A 17,504-nucleotide genomic window follows, 5' to 3' on the forward strand; every position below is an offset into this window, starting at 1 on the left:
GGTGGGCCAGTGCTTAAGTTCACTGAAACAGAAAGGGAGTTGGGTGGGGATCAGGAAATGATTTTATTGGAAGGTGGCAAGGCTCAGTCTAGCTTCCCCACCCCTAGACTGGTGCCTGTATCTGTCCATCACACACCTTCCCACAATCTCAGTGTTCTCCATCCGTCGTCTGGAGCACCCTGGGAAGAGTTCTGTGCCCTCCCACTTATTAGACCTGGGAGGAGACAGGTGCCTGAGATAGGAAGCCTGTCTTTAAAGTGCTCTGGTGTGCAGGGGAGCTTCCATAAGAGAACAAGGAAAGCTTGGATGAGGCACGGACCACAGAGTCGTCTTCCTTTTGCTCCAAGATAAAGGAGTTGTGGAGCCCTGGAGCATTTATTCCCAGTGTACATTCCTTGGCATGTTCCTCTTCCTTCTCCCTTGGACTCGCAGGATGACCTTAGCTGTCTTTCTTTCATTCTGTTCTGATGCTTGGTGAGAGCCAACATTCAGATCTGGTACTCCCAGCCCTCCCCATCTTCTAGGCCCCGGTTGATTATCCCCCGCAGGTCCTTCCTCAGGGCCCCTTGTCGAAGCCTTTCCCAATTGGTGCTGCTTCGGGAGGTACTTCGAGATACTGAGGGTGTAGGAAAGGACAGATAGGCACCAAAGGGACGTGCTGTCTCCAGTTTTTCTCCTGAATCTTTTTCCAAGTCCTCAGAGTAGAGGCCATCTTGTTGCTGGAAGGCCTGTGCATAGCGGCGGATGCGTTGTCTGTTGAGATCTTGCCTGTCTTCCACCCTAGGGAGAGCGGAAGAAGGGATTACTGAAAAGAAGATCCAAGTTCAACACTTGTCATCCAGCCCTACCAGTGTTGAAGGTTCTATGCAGCCAGTGTGGGAACACAGAGCACCAACCCTTCAGCAGCCAAGCCTCAGAGAGCTGCAGGCTCATCTCTGATGATGCTTAGGGGCCCAAGCTCAAAACTGAGTCTTGTCCTCAGTAGCCACACTTAAGACAAGGAACACGAGGTCTAGAAAGCATACAGGCCTCCACAGAGCTTCTAGGAACAAGAGAAATCATCTAAAGTGACTGCTTAAGGAATACCACTTCACTTACCTCAAGAACCAGCGGTCGCCAAGACCATACTCTCGCCCACATATCCCAGAGCGAGGCCACAGGCAACGAGGTAGCTTCCGCTCTAACATCACAGTGGTGGCCACAACCTTTATTTGGGTAGAGAAAGGGAAGTGAGAGAGGAGGTCAGGTGCTTACTGAGAGGACCAGAGTCCAGGCAGAGAGAAGACAATTTAGTAATGGAGAAACTCAGGGACTTGTGGCTTTCTAGAAATGGAAACAAGCCCCCAAACCAAGATGGCAGTATGAACTTAATAGAGCCTCTTCCGTGGAAGAGAATGGATGAGACTTGAACCCCACAATTCTTTATCTTGTAACTTGAAAGCCATGGTAAAGCCAGGTGGCATATAAGAGGCTCTCAGGAGAGACCTTGATCCCAGGTACAGGTAAGAACATGGAAAGCATAAAGGAGTTTCGCAGGTTTCAGAATGTTTTGACCCCACATGCATAAAGTGATTTCAAAATATAAACATCCTACTTGGAAATCTAATATCCACAGATTTTTCAAAAGGTTTTCTTCCAGCAAACCCTTCTTCTTAGCCAGCTTAGGATTTTACTCCATTTCCACACATCACAGTTAAATGCTTTCCAGGGTTTTATAGCTCCATTTTTATTTTGCTTAAATTATTTTTGGTGAGATAAATTCTTTTCCAGGAATATTTTTAAATGGGAACCAGATTCATCTCATTGTCTTTTATGTATGCCCATCATAATGATCTGACTTAAGATAGCTTCTGCTGCTAAAGAGAGGGTTTTTTTTTTTTAATGTCATTTATAACACATTCAGTTTTTCTGGGTCAAATTTTGCAGGCTTCAGTGTGTTGAAGAAGACTAGATCATTCTGTTCTTACTTGGGAGCGAAACTGACCAAATATAGTTTTAGCCATTTGTTCACTACTTTTCTAGAAAAGACCAAGGGTTTAATTAAGAAAACTATACAGAATCCTTCCCAACGTTTCCAGAAGTGCTCTTCGTTACTACTTAAATCCCCCTGGGCATGTTTCATTATTTTACAATTTGTGCAGAACCCTATCCAAACACACATGGAGTACAAATGACTTCTTTTATCTGAGCATGGCCAGATAGATGCAGTAACCCTCCTAGCCGCCAGAGGGCTCACCTGTGCTCTCCAGAGCTCATCTCGCTCATGGGCAACTCTCCAGTGAGTGTCACCCATCATGGCAATGAGGAGGTTAAGCATGAGCAGTGTGGCGATGATGGCAAAGGCAGCGTAGGTAACGCTGTACATGAAGGGCAGATCCACGTCATAGTTGGCAGGGCCATCGATGATGGTGAGGAAGAGTTCAAAGGTGCTGAACAGTGCCATGGGGTAGTCATAGAAATGACCCAGCTCATCGGGATCCTCTGTCTGGAAAATGATATAGAAGGCTGCTCCACCCAAGGGGTGAGAGTTGCCATGGCAACTGTGTCATGAATAGCCCACCACTTGTCCATTCTATTCCCTTCATCTCATATGGTGGTCTCAACTCTAAACAATACATTTTAAATTATTTCTTTAATTTTCTGAGATGACAAAATTATTACCTCCCTTCATTTTTCTCCTTCCAAACCATCCCATAAATCCATATATATTTCATAAATCAATAAATATGGCCAGCTCAGTCTTACAATGTTAATTGTGGGTAGGTTACCCTTTTGTATAGTTCTAACAAATTGGTATATTCTTTCCTGGGGAGGAATATTTCTTCTCTCAGTATTCCTTACCTGTCTGTGGGTTTGTGTTTTGTTTTGTTTTGTTTTGTTTTGTTTTGTTTTGTTTTGTTTTGTTTTGTTTTATGTGTGTGTAGGGCTGAGCTTTCCCCTGTCCACATTAGCATGTTTTTTGCAGTTGTCCTTGATCAGCTCAAAACTGATAAATTTTAAGTTATTATGCTCCACTATTTTCTACAAGACTCATGTTCCTAATCTGACCCTGACACTACAGTCAGTCCTTTACTTCTGAGCAGTATTCCATCTTTAGACATTTCCTGGCCTCTTATCATGTCTGGCCTCCCTCCAAGTTCAGTGTGAAGATTTCTGTATCCTCTAAGCTCCTTGCAGCCCTTCCCTCCCACAGATTCCATCCTGGTGACTTACCTGAAGCAAATCCCAGAATTACCACAGCCATCAGCCAGCAGAATCGCATCAAGTCACCAAAAATCATCTACAAAGAGGAGGAGGCAGAGAACACTACCTTCAGAGCAGTTACCCACCTGACACCAGCAAGTCTAACCCCAAACATCAACCCATACCAGGATGGGCTGGCAAACTACAGCCTGCCAGCTAAGTCTGCCTGCCCTGTCTTGGTGAGGTTCTTAAACTAAGGAGTTTTAAAAGCTTGTAAGAGGATTTTAAATGTTTTCAAAGAAAGACAGTGAGAAAAGTATATAAAAAGAATGATGTCAGGGTCACAGCACCTGCAATATGTACCTCCTGGCCCTCTGGGAAAGTGTTAACCTTGGTCTGAGACTCTATTAGAAGCGTGGGGGAGGAACTGACCTTCTGAATCATGATGGTGAAGGGACCCAGCATCTGGAATCCTCTGGCAAAGTACATGACATTGCACCAGCCCAACACCAGAGCAAAGGACATGGGCACCACTTCTCCATCTACATTGGTGAGTCGCATCACCATGGTCACCAGCACCATGAAGGCATAAGTGATACTGGGGGGGCAAGAAAAGTGGGTCTAATGAGAAAGAAGCCAGGCTCATCCTGGGGACCTAGCAACAAGAGTGCAGCTGAAATATACCTCATACTATATCAGACTCAGCCTTGACAACATTCAGTACTCTGAGGTTACACATTACAGAGAGAACTCGGAGATAAGGGAAGGTGGGAGATGCTCTAATGAGATGAAGGATGGAAATGAAATGGAGACACTCACATGATGACATGGAATGGCCCCCCGAGAATGGTCTGTCCAAAGAATCGAGTGACCCCCAACCTGAAGATGTCTGGAATCTGGAAAGAAGTCAGAGACAAAGGCATTTGTAGCCCAGAATGCAGACTGGACCCCTGGGTCAGATGGCCTCCAGTAGGATTCTATCCACACCTCACCTCCACCAGCAGGATGATCACAGCCCCAACGATGCTCACGAGTTCCCCCACCAACCGGAGGTCATCCTTAGGGGTCACATAGGCCTCCTAAGGAGGAAAAATGTTGGTAAATCACCTGTCTTTGACATAATCTAGTTTCCAAAGTCCCTGGCTCTTTCAGGTTTTTGTTTGTTTGTTTGTTTTCTAGCCCATCAGATTCAGCTAGTCTCAAAACTCTGCTCCTAGAGTAAGAATGTATGCATGTCTCTGTGTGTATTTGTGGACTCTGTGCCCTCTTAGGAGATCTAGGTGAGAGGGGAAAAGCTGGTGTGGAGTCAAAGTGGGACAGCGCTATGGAAAACAGATTCCTAGTGTACTATCTGTCCCTCCCCAGGTGTCACCTGAAGGAGCTTCTGTTGCATCAGAGTGTTGTCCCGGGGGTTGGTGCGGTTAGTGATCCTGGGCTTGAGCGGGCGGTAGACACAGCACATGGTAAAGCAGATGATGTACAGCACATAGATGGCACCCAGCACGCAGAAGTAGGGCCGCCCATACCTCTTCCACTTGAGGCTCACCAGTTCCTTTACAGGTGTCTGGTCCAGGATCTGGCGAGCCTGCCACAGAAAGAATAGAAAAGTGTCTCCATGACCCTATCACCCCTCACCAAGGCCTGTGCTGTGAAAGACTGTACCTCCCGTTTCTTGGTAGTAACAATAAGTTCCAGTAGGGATTGATCATCTCCTGAGGAGTCAATCTCAGTGAGGTCATACAGTGTGGAGGTCAATGGCCCATATGTCCACTGGATGTGTTTCCGCTTCTGCATCAGGTGTTGGAACATCTGAAAGAGAGGTGAGATAGTCAGGACTCAAAGCTGCATGGAATAGCACAGCCCAGAAGGAAAGGACTAGAGGAGAAGGGATTTTCATTCTCTTAAAGAACACAGCCTTTGGAAAGCCAAATAGTGCATGCCACCCAAATCCTAGATTTATCTTGCTCCAGGAATCATTCCAAGCCTGGAGCTATGAGGGGATTGGCAGATCTCTTCTGGGAAGGACAAATTGGCTTGGGCATTGCAGAAAATCTCAGCATGAGGTCTAGACTACATGAATTCTCTGTACTTCACTAGGAGTAAACATGCAGGGAAAAAAAAAAGCAGGATGGTGGTGGGGAGCAGGGGCATGAAAGACATAGGCTGAAACAGAGCCTAATTAAAACAGAATGGGATCTAAGGCTTGTTTCAGTTCTCTTTCTTCCCAGAAAAAAACAAAACAAAACAAAACAACAACCCTAGGGTAATTAAAGACCCCTTAGGGTATGGTCTCACCACAATGTTGCCTTCCACCCCAGCCAACTTGAAGGGGGTGAGTCCCTGGTTATTTGGCACAAGTTCCAGGGACTTCAGGTGGTCTCCCCCATCATAGGACAGTAGCAAGTTGTACATCTGGCAGGCAAAGGTTTTGTTGGGCTGCAGGATGAGTATGTGTAGTACTGTATTTCCTGGGGAGAACGGAGACTGTCATCAGGTTCCCTGGTGACTCATTCTCCATCAGAGAGAGAGAGAGAGAGAGAGAGAGAGAGAGAGAGAGAGAGAGAGAGAGAGAGAGAGAGAGAGAGAGGGAGGGAGAGGGAGAGGGGGAGAGGGACAGGGAGAGAGAGAGGAGAGAGAGAGAGAGAGAGAGAGAGAGAGAGAGAGAGAGAGAGAGAGAGAGAGAGAATCCAGCACTTTCTCCTCATCCCAGCTCTTACCCAGAGAGTCCTGGGCACGGATGTCAGCTCCATGCTCAATGAGCAGTCTAACAATCTCCTCACTACCCACACAGGCAGCAAAGGACAAAGGGTGCTCTCCTGTGGACACAAAGAAATCCATGGTAGGAAATAGCAGGATTAGGCGATGAGAGTGATATCTGCCCTCCAGGCCCACAACTGTCTCCTCCCTCCCACATCTCAGCTTGTGGCTTGGGATCATTTGGCCAATATAAACCTCAGGAAAGAACTATGCAGAAGGTTATGGGGGGAAACTGGCCCCTGGCCCTAAGTTTTGAACACACCACTCTTCCAGCCTCCCAGAAGATATAACCAAGGAAAGGGTCCTCCTTATCCACTGCCCCTCTCTCTACCACTGAGCCTGCTCCTGGCTCCTTACCATAGTAAATGAGGTTGTGAGGCCTGTAGTGGAAGACAGAGCCTGTAGCTCTGGCAGAGACACTGGCCCCTCGGGCAAGCAGAGCACGGACCAAGTTTACATTCTGGTTTATTACTGCAATGTGTAGTGCAGTCTGACCTGGCCAAGAGAGAATTATGAGTTGCATATCTGTTCCCAGGACCCTGATGGAATCCCTTCTGTGTGTCCCCATAATTTCCTTTGTGCCACCATCTGGGATGGATGAGAGAGACCCTGTGGGTATTAGAGGTTCCCAGGAAAGCCTTTTGTTTCCTCTGTCCAATTCTGCTCCTTCTCTGGGCCTCTGGACCAGATGTAATGAGTTGTCATTAGGACTTAGCAAAAAGACAGCTTGGTGACTAATAATATTAGAGATCTTCAGAAAATTTCTCTGGTTCCCCAAGTTATCGACTTGAAATTGTTGGAAAACAGCTTACCATCCTTCTTTGGGCCTCACCTTCATATAGCTCCGAAGTCATGGGCTCAAAGACTAGTTCTGGGGCAGCCTCCATTAGCACCATTGCAGCCTCCAGGTTATCATAGAGGGCTGCTATGTGAAGTGCAGTTTCCCCCATGGCTCCTAGCATTAGAGAGGGGGAAAGAACATATAATGTCTTTGGGGCAGTCAATGGAGAAAAAAACAGACTCTAAGTGTGGAGCTCTCTTAGGGTAGTCTGTAGGATGGGGGACTAACCAACAGACCAAAGCTAGAATTCTGCTGCATACCTCTCTGGTGCACCTCACATCCTTCAAACTTGAGCAGCTTGCTCAGAGCCTGGACATCGTTTTCTTTGGCAGCTAGAAGAAGAGGTGATTCCCAGATCCTACCAGGAAAGGCGAAAACAATGGTGATAACAGTAAACATACCCAGCTGCAGGACACATTATAAAGACTTCACTCAGAGGTGTGACCTCAACAACAATGAATGGTAAGGTTCCTGCACCAGGCAGGAGGGTCCATTACAGTGTAAGTGTCACCAACTATTTTCTCCCAATTATTCAGTTCACCTAAACTGACTTTGCCCATTTAGCCTGTGTAAGAGGGTGCACTAACTAGTTTTCTATCCTGTAGGACTGAAAATACTGAAAATAAGAAAATGCAGGATATAATACAGGATATACTGCTATACAATATATTATAGTATGATATATAACATATAATATTATATTATGTATAATACATGCATTATATAATATATACAATAATATAATTTATATTACATTATATATAATATATATTTCTTAAGTATATATAAATACAATATATTGATATTTATATAAATACATAATTGTATATGATTTTTATATTTATATATAATATAATATATTTATGTATTATACACTATATATAAAATGTCTGGGCACATGGGACCAAGAAAGAGGAGTTTGTTCAAGTATACATTCACCCCATGACGTCATCTTGCCTGGAGTGGTCTTATTCTGAACTCAGAAGTGCTCTAAGATTGCCCTGAATGATAAGCATTGTTTTTTATGTACTGGAGGTATAAGGAGTTCCTTCCTCATATTTGTGGAGGAAGTTGACATGCAGAGACTGGTGGGTTTTCTTCTTTTACAAGATGTCTTGCTATTTGACCTTCAGAATGGGACATTTGATTCTCCCATTTACCCTGTTCTCTGGCAGTATCTTTAGGACTCAATCTAAAACCAGCAATGGCCCTTGTGAGAAATCTTGGCTCCAGGCAGTGGTCACTCATATCCCCCACTCTCTCTTCTCACATCTTAATGTCTACATTTTGTCTTTTGTAAGTCAGGAATCCTATGGGTGATCAGCCATCTTATGCAAATTAATATGAGATTTCAACTCTCAGATTACCCTTTGGTCTGAGTATGTTCAGGTCTGCAGTTTAGGAAAAGTCCCAATGGATTCTTGTGAGAATGAAAGTTCCAGAAGTCTTTCTCAAGTCAAGAGTTATTGAATGTGGTTCATGCGTGTGAAATTATTGAAGTCATAAATCCAAGGAATGCCTTGGAATAGCAGCCTCTAAAGAGCACACCTTAAGGACATTTAGGAAGTCAAGCCGTCTGTCATTCTCAGACACTGTCTCTAGGCTGCTCCTGTCTTAGGTGCTACTTTATTTCTACCATTAGTACCCGTGAAGATATAAATGGAAGATGAAGGGGAAGGAAAGAGTCTACTTTAGAGAATCCATTTCTTGAATTTCATGTGGATGTGACTGCTGTCGTTTTCCCCTTCCATTCCTTCTCGAGTGCATCCAACTTGGAATTCAGATCCTCTCTCAACTCCCATCTCCCACCATTTCCTTACTTATTATTTTACTTTTATGTGTTATAGGCAGAAGTATGTCCTTTGGCTCTGCAAATCACCTCTGTACTCTTATCCCAACTAAAACACATGGCTCCAATTTTACTGGATTTTTCTTTCAGCTTGGAGTAATTTGGTCTTTCCACGGGAGTAAAAGCAATTATTATATTTATGCATAGATAGCCTATTACATGGCATACAAAAGCCATCTGTACAAGCTCCCATCCTAAAGTGTTGGCAGTGGTAAGAAGCTTACTGCAAAGCTGGGGATGCAAAAGTGATAAAGAGTAGAAAGTGACTTCTATCTCCTCCAACCATAACACCCAGCTCCATCATAAGCCAACAGGTAGCAACCGGTTCAATCAGTCATTTAAGATTCTGACTCCATTTAGTTCTTCCTCTTTTGTTGCTACTAAAGCTCATTAATTCACGTCTTTATTCTCTGGCCCAGGATTAAGAAGACATTCAGTTGGTTTTCCTGTGCCCTATTTACCTCTAGTCTTTTTCTTTTTCTTTTTTTTAATGCTGTCAAGATAGTCTTTCTAAATGGTGAGGCAGTCACAGCTTACAAAAAGCCGACCGGTCTTTCAGTGCCCAAGGATAAGGAACACAGAGGCCCTTCATGGTCTTTGTGCAACTATTTTTCCATTCTGTGATCCTCCCCCTCACTCCTTACACCTGGCATTTAAGTCTCACCACAGGCCTCAGCCCCACAGAGCACACCGTTCTCGCTGGGCCTGTGCCCACAAGACTGCTTCTTCCTGAATCCACTCCCCTAACCCAGTGATTGTCCATTGTGAATTCTGCACTTCTGTGCCTAGCAAAATCACCTAGTGTGCTGTGGGTGCTTACTATGACTGTTGTCGAATGGATGAATCAGCGCTGGTGCCAAGGTGGCTTCACACCCCCTCCTTGTTGACTTTATCTACCACCCCCTAAGTCAACCTTAAATAAACATAGAATCGAAATGGGAAACGGGGTTTGACTTGAAGATACTGCTGCAAGTTTTCTATACTCTTCACCACAATGATGACTCCAACCATTTTCCCAAAGCTCTCTTACGCACATGTTTTAGAGTCAGCACTAGAATGTAGGGGAAACAATGCTTCCTACAAAACATACACAGCACCACCACCACCACCACCTTCTAATATTTTTACTCTTTCCATTGGTCTCATATTTATTATAACATATACTTAGTGTTGTAAATAAAATATGTTTCTTCCTCTACACTTGGAAATCACAGAGTTTCGTTTTATTCATGACACATCTCAGAAACTGGCAACTGTCCCCCATGAGCCTCTAATGCATATGTAATCTGTTCTCTTTTGTCTGTTGCTATTCTAGTAGGCCCAGGAAAGACCAAAGGCTGCTACATATACTGGGAAAAGTTATATGGTGTTCAATTAATATCGAACCTTAGTTATACAACTATTTCAGTACTACTTCATGTGTGTTCTTTGAAAACATAATGCATTTATACAATGTATTTTGATTATTCCCATTCACAACTACGTCCCTCTAGCTCTATAAATATATCCTATGAAATATTTTAAGACATCCCTATAGTAACAACTTATCCATTATTTATCAGAAAGTCAAATCAAAAGAAGTGCCCCGTGTCTTATCTGTCAACTTAGTCAAACCACACCCCTAGTAAAGAAACAACTAGTAATCCAACTCAAACAATGTTTATCAGAAATGACCTTCTCTGGTTGCAAACTCCAGAATTCAGTAAAATGAAGGAGAAATGGTCAGGCAGCATGTCCCAGATTACTTTATTACTTGTAGTAACTATATAGGGCCACAAGGTGATAGCAGAGAAAGCCCTAACTTCCTAACATAGTTTTGCTTCACAATTCCTGGGCTCCAAAAGAAGTAGGAGGTATACCAAAGAATCCTGTAGATTCTCTAACAGCAGTCAATTGTAGAAGCTTAGAGGACAACTAAGGGATAGGGGATAAAGGGGAGAAGCAACGCTGAACATATCACACAGGACCATCTACAAAGAAATATCCTGCTCAAGGTGAAACCATGCCAGGATAGAAAAACCCTGATTTACAGGGGGTAATGATTCATAGCTTATTAAGAGAAAAAATTCTTCACATGAAGAACAATTAAATGTCCATGGATAATATTTCCTAGTAACATACAAAATATTTTTAAATAATTAAAGCAAGAAAGAAACAAAAATGTGAAATTACATAAGCTGTAGTGAGAGAGTAACAAAAGGAAATGGAAAGTATTAAAAACATGAAGGATATTTTAAGGTTCCTCAATATTTTGTTTTACTTGGGAATTAAGTATAAAATTGAACAGTCCAGTTCCATGATGGCTTGGGAAAAACTCAGTTAATGGTGTTCTTGACACAAAAACCTAGCACGTTGTTGTTGTTGTTGGCATAAGATAGTGTTCACTTGTTCAATCCCAACACTGTGTCTCCAAAGTAAGTCAATGGCTTCCCTTCTCTACGACTTCTGCTTCCCAAGCCCTCTGTTTCTGGTTCTTATGCACGTATAAGTCTATGTGTGCCATGTACATGAGTCATGTTCCATCGTTTATTCTGGGAAACAAGGAAGGATCCACTGAGTTTTAAGAAATATTCAAATCAGAAAAGCAGCAATTTGCAGAAATGCAATCTAATCTGTTCATGTAACAGATGGAGCCTCAGGGTGAGTACTCTGAAGTGCTTCATCCAAGCAGGTCAGAGTCTGAGCTGAGTGCCTTGTTAGCTATTTCTCTGTCCTTCTTTGTGTTAATTAGAGCTGGAAGTAGGGGGTCTCTGAGGATATACTTAAGTTTTCCTACAAATACCATTACAGATGACTGTAGGCACCAGTATATCTTGTATATATATATATATATATATATATATATATATATATATATATATATATATATATACACTGTCAGTTGGTGTCTTCAGACACACCAGGGGATTCTATTACGGAAGGTTGTGAGCCACCATGTTGTTGCTGGGAATTGAACTCTGGGTGCTGGAATTGAACTCAGCACCTCTGTAAGAGCAGTCAATGCTCTTAACCGCTGAGCCATCCAGCCCCGGTACATACATTTTCATTCTGACTGGATTCATTTCTGTTAACAAGGAGGTCGTTCATAGCCTCGCTGATTTTTGTCATCTTCAGTAGTTGCCTTTTTAATAATATATTTTCTTTGTTGTGATTTCATTTGTTCAATGTGCCTTTCAGTTTCCAAAGCAACATCACTTAATCCCATATTTACTTTCCATAGCCATACAACACCAGCTGAGTAATTTTCCCATTGTTTTTAATGAAAAGGAAACTGAGGCAGCAAGGTTAAACAGTTGCCAGAAGATCACAGAGGGTTAAAAGGCAGACTTGATTAACAAGAACATAGCCCAAGGCACTTTCCACTAAATTATGTGGTTCTTCTAGTTTTTATGGCTCTTTCTGAGTTTTCTTGGGAGGTGGGGGTCAAGCCCAGAGCAATGACCACAGATGAGAAAGACCAGTCATGTGTGGTAGCATGGCATACACTGGGCACTCATAGGCCACCTCCCTCCAGCTGAGATAAGATGAGGGAGTCAAAATCTGGAGAACATGGCTCTTTCAAGATTTGAAACCAAGCTGTTTCTTAACTGCCACAACTCCTTCCCTTGGGCAAGTAAACAAGTGTGTGTGTATGTGTTTATCAAGGCAAGAACTGAGGTCTACAGAAGAGTGTCAGAGCTTAGCTTGCATAGAAACTTTACCTCATATACATTATTTATACAGGTATCTATGGAACCCAACTCAAGCAAGAATCCCTGTCTTCCCAGGAACTGAAAATGCCAGCACTCTAGGGGTGGGAAGTCAGGTTGGGCAGCCTCCGTGAAGTTCTCAGCACACCCCACACTATCAGAAATCAGATACCAGATAGGACAGTTTCTTTCTGTACTCCCTCAACTCTCGTTTAAACCTTTGCATGACCTTCACCCATGCTTACCTTTAGCCTAAGTATGATTATTCTTCCAAAATCTGTAGGGCAGTGGCTCTAGAAGATCCTACTCTCTACCATACATCATATAAACTCAACTCCCCTCCATACAGTGATATAATATTTGCACATAGTTTATACATTCATAATGCACTTTAAAGTTATGACTATACTCTGTGACCCAGGCTGGCCTGGAACTCACTGTGTAGTTCATGGTAAACTTGTGGCAACACTCCTGACTCAGTCTCCCATGTCCTGGGGTTACAAGTGAAAGCCACAATATTCATCTTATTTACTAACTTTTGGATTTTTGGAGACAGGTTTTTACTATGTTATTTAGACTTGCCTTGAGGTTTTCAGTCTCCTGTTTCAGTATTCTAAGTACTGAGAGTACAGGCATGTACCACTTCTGTGACTTCAACCTGTGTACTTTAAACAATCTCTAGGTAGCCAATAATGCCTAATGGAATATACATGCTCTATCAGTTGCTATTGTACCATATTGTTTTGGAATGATGACAGAAAAAAAATGCTGTACATGTTACATATTGATGTAACTACCATGAACCTATCTATATAGCACATATAAGCAACAAAATAACTTTTTTGTCTTAGTATTTTCTCTATGAGCTTGATTTAATCTGAAGATATGTAGGGACAACATGCACTTTGGTACACTTTGCTCATCAGAACACAGGCTCCTTGAGAAGCAAGAACTATATCAGATTAATTTCCCACAAACCTAATGGAGTACGAGTTATGCTCAATCGATGTTTGATGCATTGGATATACAGAAATGAGAAATTCAGGCCAGAAGAAATAGCTTAGTAGAAATGCGAAAGAGGTGAGAATTCAGTTAATATGGGATTAAACTAGGGAGCTGCATAATTAAGACCCAAGAGAAGTATATCACAAGGAGAAAGGCTGACTTCCCTTTCCTCATCTTACAGAGTTCTTTAAAAAGCTTTGCCTTATTGAGAGACCATCCTCCATGAAATCCTATCCAGGCCTGTTCCTAGAATTTCTTTTTGGGCCCCGTCTCTTGAGCTCTAACTTGCTTTTGTGGGGATGACAGAATCTCCTTCCCTCCAAAGCCTATGTTTGACTTTATACTGGATAAACCAGGTGATGGTACTATCGAGGAGGAGATTCTTTCACAGTTCATGATGCTCATTTAAGTGTTCACCCCCGGCTTGTCTAATTTCTGCCATGTCTTCCTTGTATATAGCTGATCTCTCAGGCCAAGAAACTCCTAGTAAATTTCAGTTCCTTCTGGGAAGTACCATCCAAAGAAGGCCATTACCATAGACACCAACTGTCTGGGAAAAAGAGAGTTTAAGAAACTCTGGAAACAGATGTGTTGGGGTGGGGGTGGGGGCAGAATCCTGTTACTGATGGCAATAGGCCTTTCTAGCCTAATACTGCAGAGGAGGCCCATCAAAAGGAAGGAAGAAATGGATGCAGATTAGATGGGTGCCAACAGCATATGCTTAACCAGGCTGCCTGCCTGCTCAGGCCCAACTCCTTTACTTTGTTCTTCCTGCATATGAGATGTTGGAACCTCACCTGCCCCTTTCAAAGCCCATGGACTTTCTGCAGTCTGTGTCTGATGCCCCCAGCGACAGGGTCCTGAGAGTGGGAAGAGGAGAAGTGAAACCAATGAGGAATTATTCTCTAACAACAATGTTATTCTATTGTCCTAAGATGTCATCAGCCAGACATGTGCCCTACCCCCCACTCTCCCAGGCCTGGGGGGAGAGAGGTGGGTGGCTGCCATGAGAGACAGGAAAACCACAGCTCTAAGAAGGGGCACATCCCAGCAGGGAATGTTTAATCAAAAGCATAGGAAATCCCAGGCAGCCTTGAGGCCAGGCTAAGACAAGCCCTGCATTCAGAGATGGAGAAAAACCTGAAGACAAAAACTTTCTGCCTTTCCTCTGTGAATACACATGCTACCTGTCACTGAATTGCCTTGGAGGGAAGCCACAAAAGCAGGACTTCCTTTTAGCATGTCACCAAATGGATGTGGAACCCCAATGGCAATGTCAGAGAGAAGAGTGCTCACAGGTTGGGCCCAAGATCCAGTGGATCATCCATTTTCCTGCTCTCAAAGCCAACTCTAAGATGCCATGAGTCAGGAGTGGCTACCAAGTAAATAGAAGGAAGTCTACTTTTAGCAGATAGAATCAAAATAGGAGATTTTCTAAGGGCTTAAACTCCAGACTCTCTCCCAGTCCCCCTAGCCTGAAAGATAGCATGGTGAGCATCTTTGGCATTGAGCCCAGGAGTCCATGCCAACCCATGAATAGAGGGGGAAGACACTCCAGGCTGCAACCGAGCATTGTTGGTTCTTTAAACTCAAGTAGCTGAGACAGATGCACAGGAATGATATGTATTTTCATATTTTTTGCCATCTTTTCTTACCTCTTTATTTATTCAGTCACTCATTCATTTCCACATGCATGCTTCTATATAAAATGTGTTTCTGTTATAGTCTGCTGTAGGGGCATGGAGTAGAGATACATAAGATATTACGCTGCCACCATCACCTTTTGGGGAGATAGCTTACAAGGGGGTAGTGAGATGCCTGGCTACTGGGGAAGTACTCACAGGAATCCTGCAGAAATGAATGGTACCTTAAGGGAAACTAACAACTGTGCCCAGGCAACTTCCCACCTGACATTCTGGCCAGCTAGGCTCACAGGCTAAGGCTCAGGAGACGGTGCTAACAAGGGGCACAAACTGTCCAGACAGGGTGCTAAGAGAAGACTCAAGCAAGCCAGGAGGGGTGGGGTGTAAGCCCTGCTGCTGCAGAGGTAGAAGACGCAGAAGCAGATGGCAAACTTACCTCTTCTGCTGCAGCAGGTTCTGCTCGTCTCGGCTCTGAGCCCAGGACTCTTGTCTGTGGAACCATCTGCAGAACTTGTTCCATAGGCAGAGTATTAACCCCTTCTCCTTGGGCAGGGACCACCCCATGGGGTGGAAGGCTGGTTCCTTGGGGGGCTGAGGCTGATGCCAGACCCCAACTGGGCTCGACCCTGGGGCCACATTGGCACCCCCAAGAGCCGGCCTGTCCTCTCTCTGTAGAGGTCCCGTCTCCTGTCTTCTGTCTCCTACTTCACCTGTGGAGCTGCTGAGGCTTCCCGTGGCTGCCCCTAGGAGCCTGAAGAGGGCTCCTGCTTTGTTCCTCTTGGCCGGGCTGGAAATCTGCTGGGCTTGTGTCTCTGGAGCTCCTGTTGGGAGTGAGCAGGAGCTATGTGGGCACTCCCTCCCTCCTCCCAAATTACCTGAGATTTAAAGAGACAGGCCCCAAAGTCCTGCCTACTGAGACCATGCGTCAGCTGCAACTCTCTCCACCCTGGAACTCTTCCCCTGTTCTTAGGTCTTCAAAGAGATTAAAGAGCTGGCCCCTGGACTTTGGGATACCCAGTGACCTTTTTCTAGGAAGGCTGGGACAGGTCAGGCTCATTGCAGGATGGAGGAACTTCTGTCTGTTTTTACTGAAGGTCTGGGTTTTAAGTTCTCTTGACTCTCAGGGTTAAATGTCTCACCTGGCCCTGAACAAATATATAAATAGCAAAAATCTCACCCACTTTGAGTTAGCACTGGTTTCTGTAAAGTACCAGACACTACATGTAAGTATTTTAGGCATTATAAACCCAGTATAGTCTTTTCTCTTTGGCTGTGGGTGGTCTCCATTATCACCATTTAATGATGTAATATCCATCCCCAAGCTAGTGAGTCAGGGTATAAAATCTAGTGGTGGAAGATTGGGATTTTTCTAGGGGTAGGTGGGTTACCAAATAAGACACAGGTTGGTCCCAGTGAGGTGGCACCAACCTGTAATTCCAGCCCTGTATATGTAGATGCAGAAAATGGAAAGTTGGAGGGCAGCCTGTGCTACACAGGGAAACTTTGTCTGGAAATTAAAGCTATAAGAATGCCTAGATAATTTTTTTCAATAAATATAAATATTTTATATGCTCTAGAGCATTTTATCTAGCAACCTCCCCATAAAGACATTGGGTCATTGCCACTGGCACTAGGCGCAACAATTGAGTGTGTCTCCACAAACTCACGTGGAACCTATAAGGCAGTTACTATTCATATTTTGCCCATGGAGATAATAGAGGTTCCAAGTGCTAGAGCGAATCCTTGAGGTCTGAGAAGTGAGAAGTGAAACCCAAACTCACCTGGTGCTCTGTAGTCTGCCCTGTTTAGGCTTTTTCATGCACTCACGCTAATAGGCAAAATGATTTCTGCCAGAGTTAAGACTTCCACAGACAAAGTCACAGGCATCCTGGGTCGCAGCAGCAGGAGCAGCAGCAGCATTGAACTGCAGCAGGGGCCAACCTGCAGATAAATCTGGCTTATTTGCCTTATGTGGAAGAACCTCTGCCTCATTCAAAATTCTTCTGCCTCCCAGGGGGCTCAATTATCTGGGATGGCAGATGGCTGTTGAAGTCACAGGTGTCTGTATGTCACTCTCCAGCTTCAGCTTGTTGTTTTCTATGTCTGATTCAAAGATCAGGAAGGCTCAATATGTGTGTGTGTGTGTGTGTGTGTGTGTGTGTGTGTGTGTGATATGCCTGTGCTCTGGGTGCTATATTGTGTATACAACATGTGTTTGACATATGGTATGTATATTTTATATGCACCTTTGATCTGTTTGTGGTGCTTCTTGTATGCAAGCTTCGTGTTGACTATGATACTGTATGGGGGTCTTATGTATGTGTATGTAGGATATGCAATGTATATATTTTTTGTTTATTGGCATTGTATGTATTGCATGTTTAATGAATGATACATCCATGGAATATATGCTTTTCATGTAATGTACACGGTACATGAAATACGTGTTTATGTTTTATGCTTAATATGCATGTAATAATGGTATGTTGTATGTATGTGTTTAGTATCTAGGTGTGGTATGCATGATGTAGTATGTG

General features: G+C 43.7%; 1 protein-coding gene and 1 long non-coding RNA gene across 2 annotated transcripts; one reads left to right on the forward strand and one right to left on the reverse strand.

Annotated features, from left to right (window-relative positions):
- Positions 1-39: 39 nt before the first annotated feature.
- Positions 40-15,826, reverse strand: Trpv6 (transient receptor potential cation channel, subfamily V, member 6). Its single transcript, NM_022413.4, is given in 15 exon segments — positions 40-780; positions 1,099-1,205; positions 2,237-2,505; positions 3,214-3,280; positions 3,616-3,781; positions 4,003-4,079; positions 4,176-4,262; positions 4,556-4,768; positions 4,846-4,992; positions 5,479-5,651; positions 5,901-5,999; positions 6,298-6,435; positions 6,773-6,895; positions 7,042-7,139; positions 15,404-15,826. Coding segments are annotated over 15 exon segments (2,304 nt in total). The 5' UTR covers positions 15,652-15,826; the 3' UTR covers positions 40-488.
- On the forward strand, positions 1,195-5,383 carry Gm38795. Its single transcript, XR_869004.2, has 2 exons — positions 1,195-1,502; positions 3,194-5,383. It is a non-coding gene; the product is annotated as a predicted gene, 38795 (long non-coding RNA).
- Positions 15,827-17,504: the final 1,678 nt, after the last annotated feature.

Source organism: Mus musculus, chromosome 6, assembly GCF_000001635.26.
Source record: "Mus musculus strain C57BL/6J chromosome 6, GRCm38.p6 C57BL/6J".
NCBI classification, from domain to species: Eukaryota; Metazoa; Chordata; class Mammalia; order Rodentia; family Muridae; genus Mus; species Mus musculus.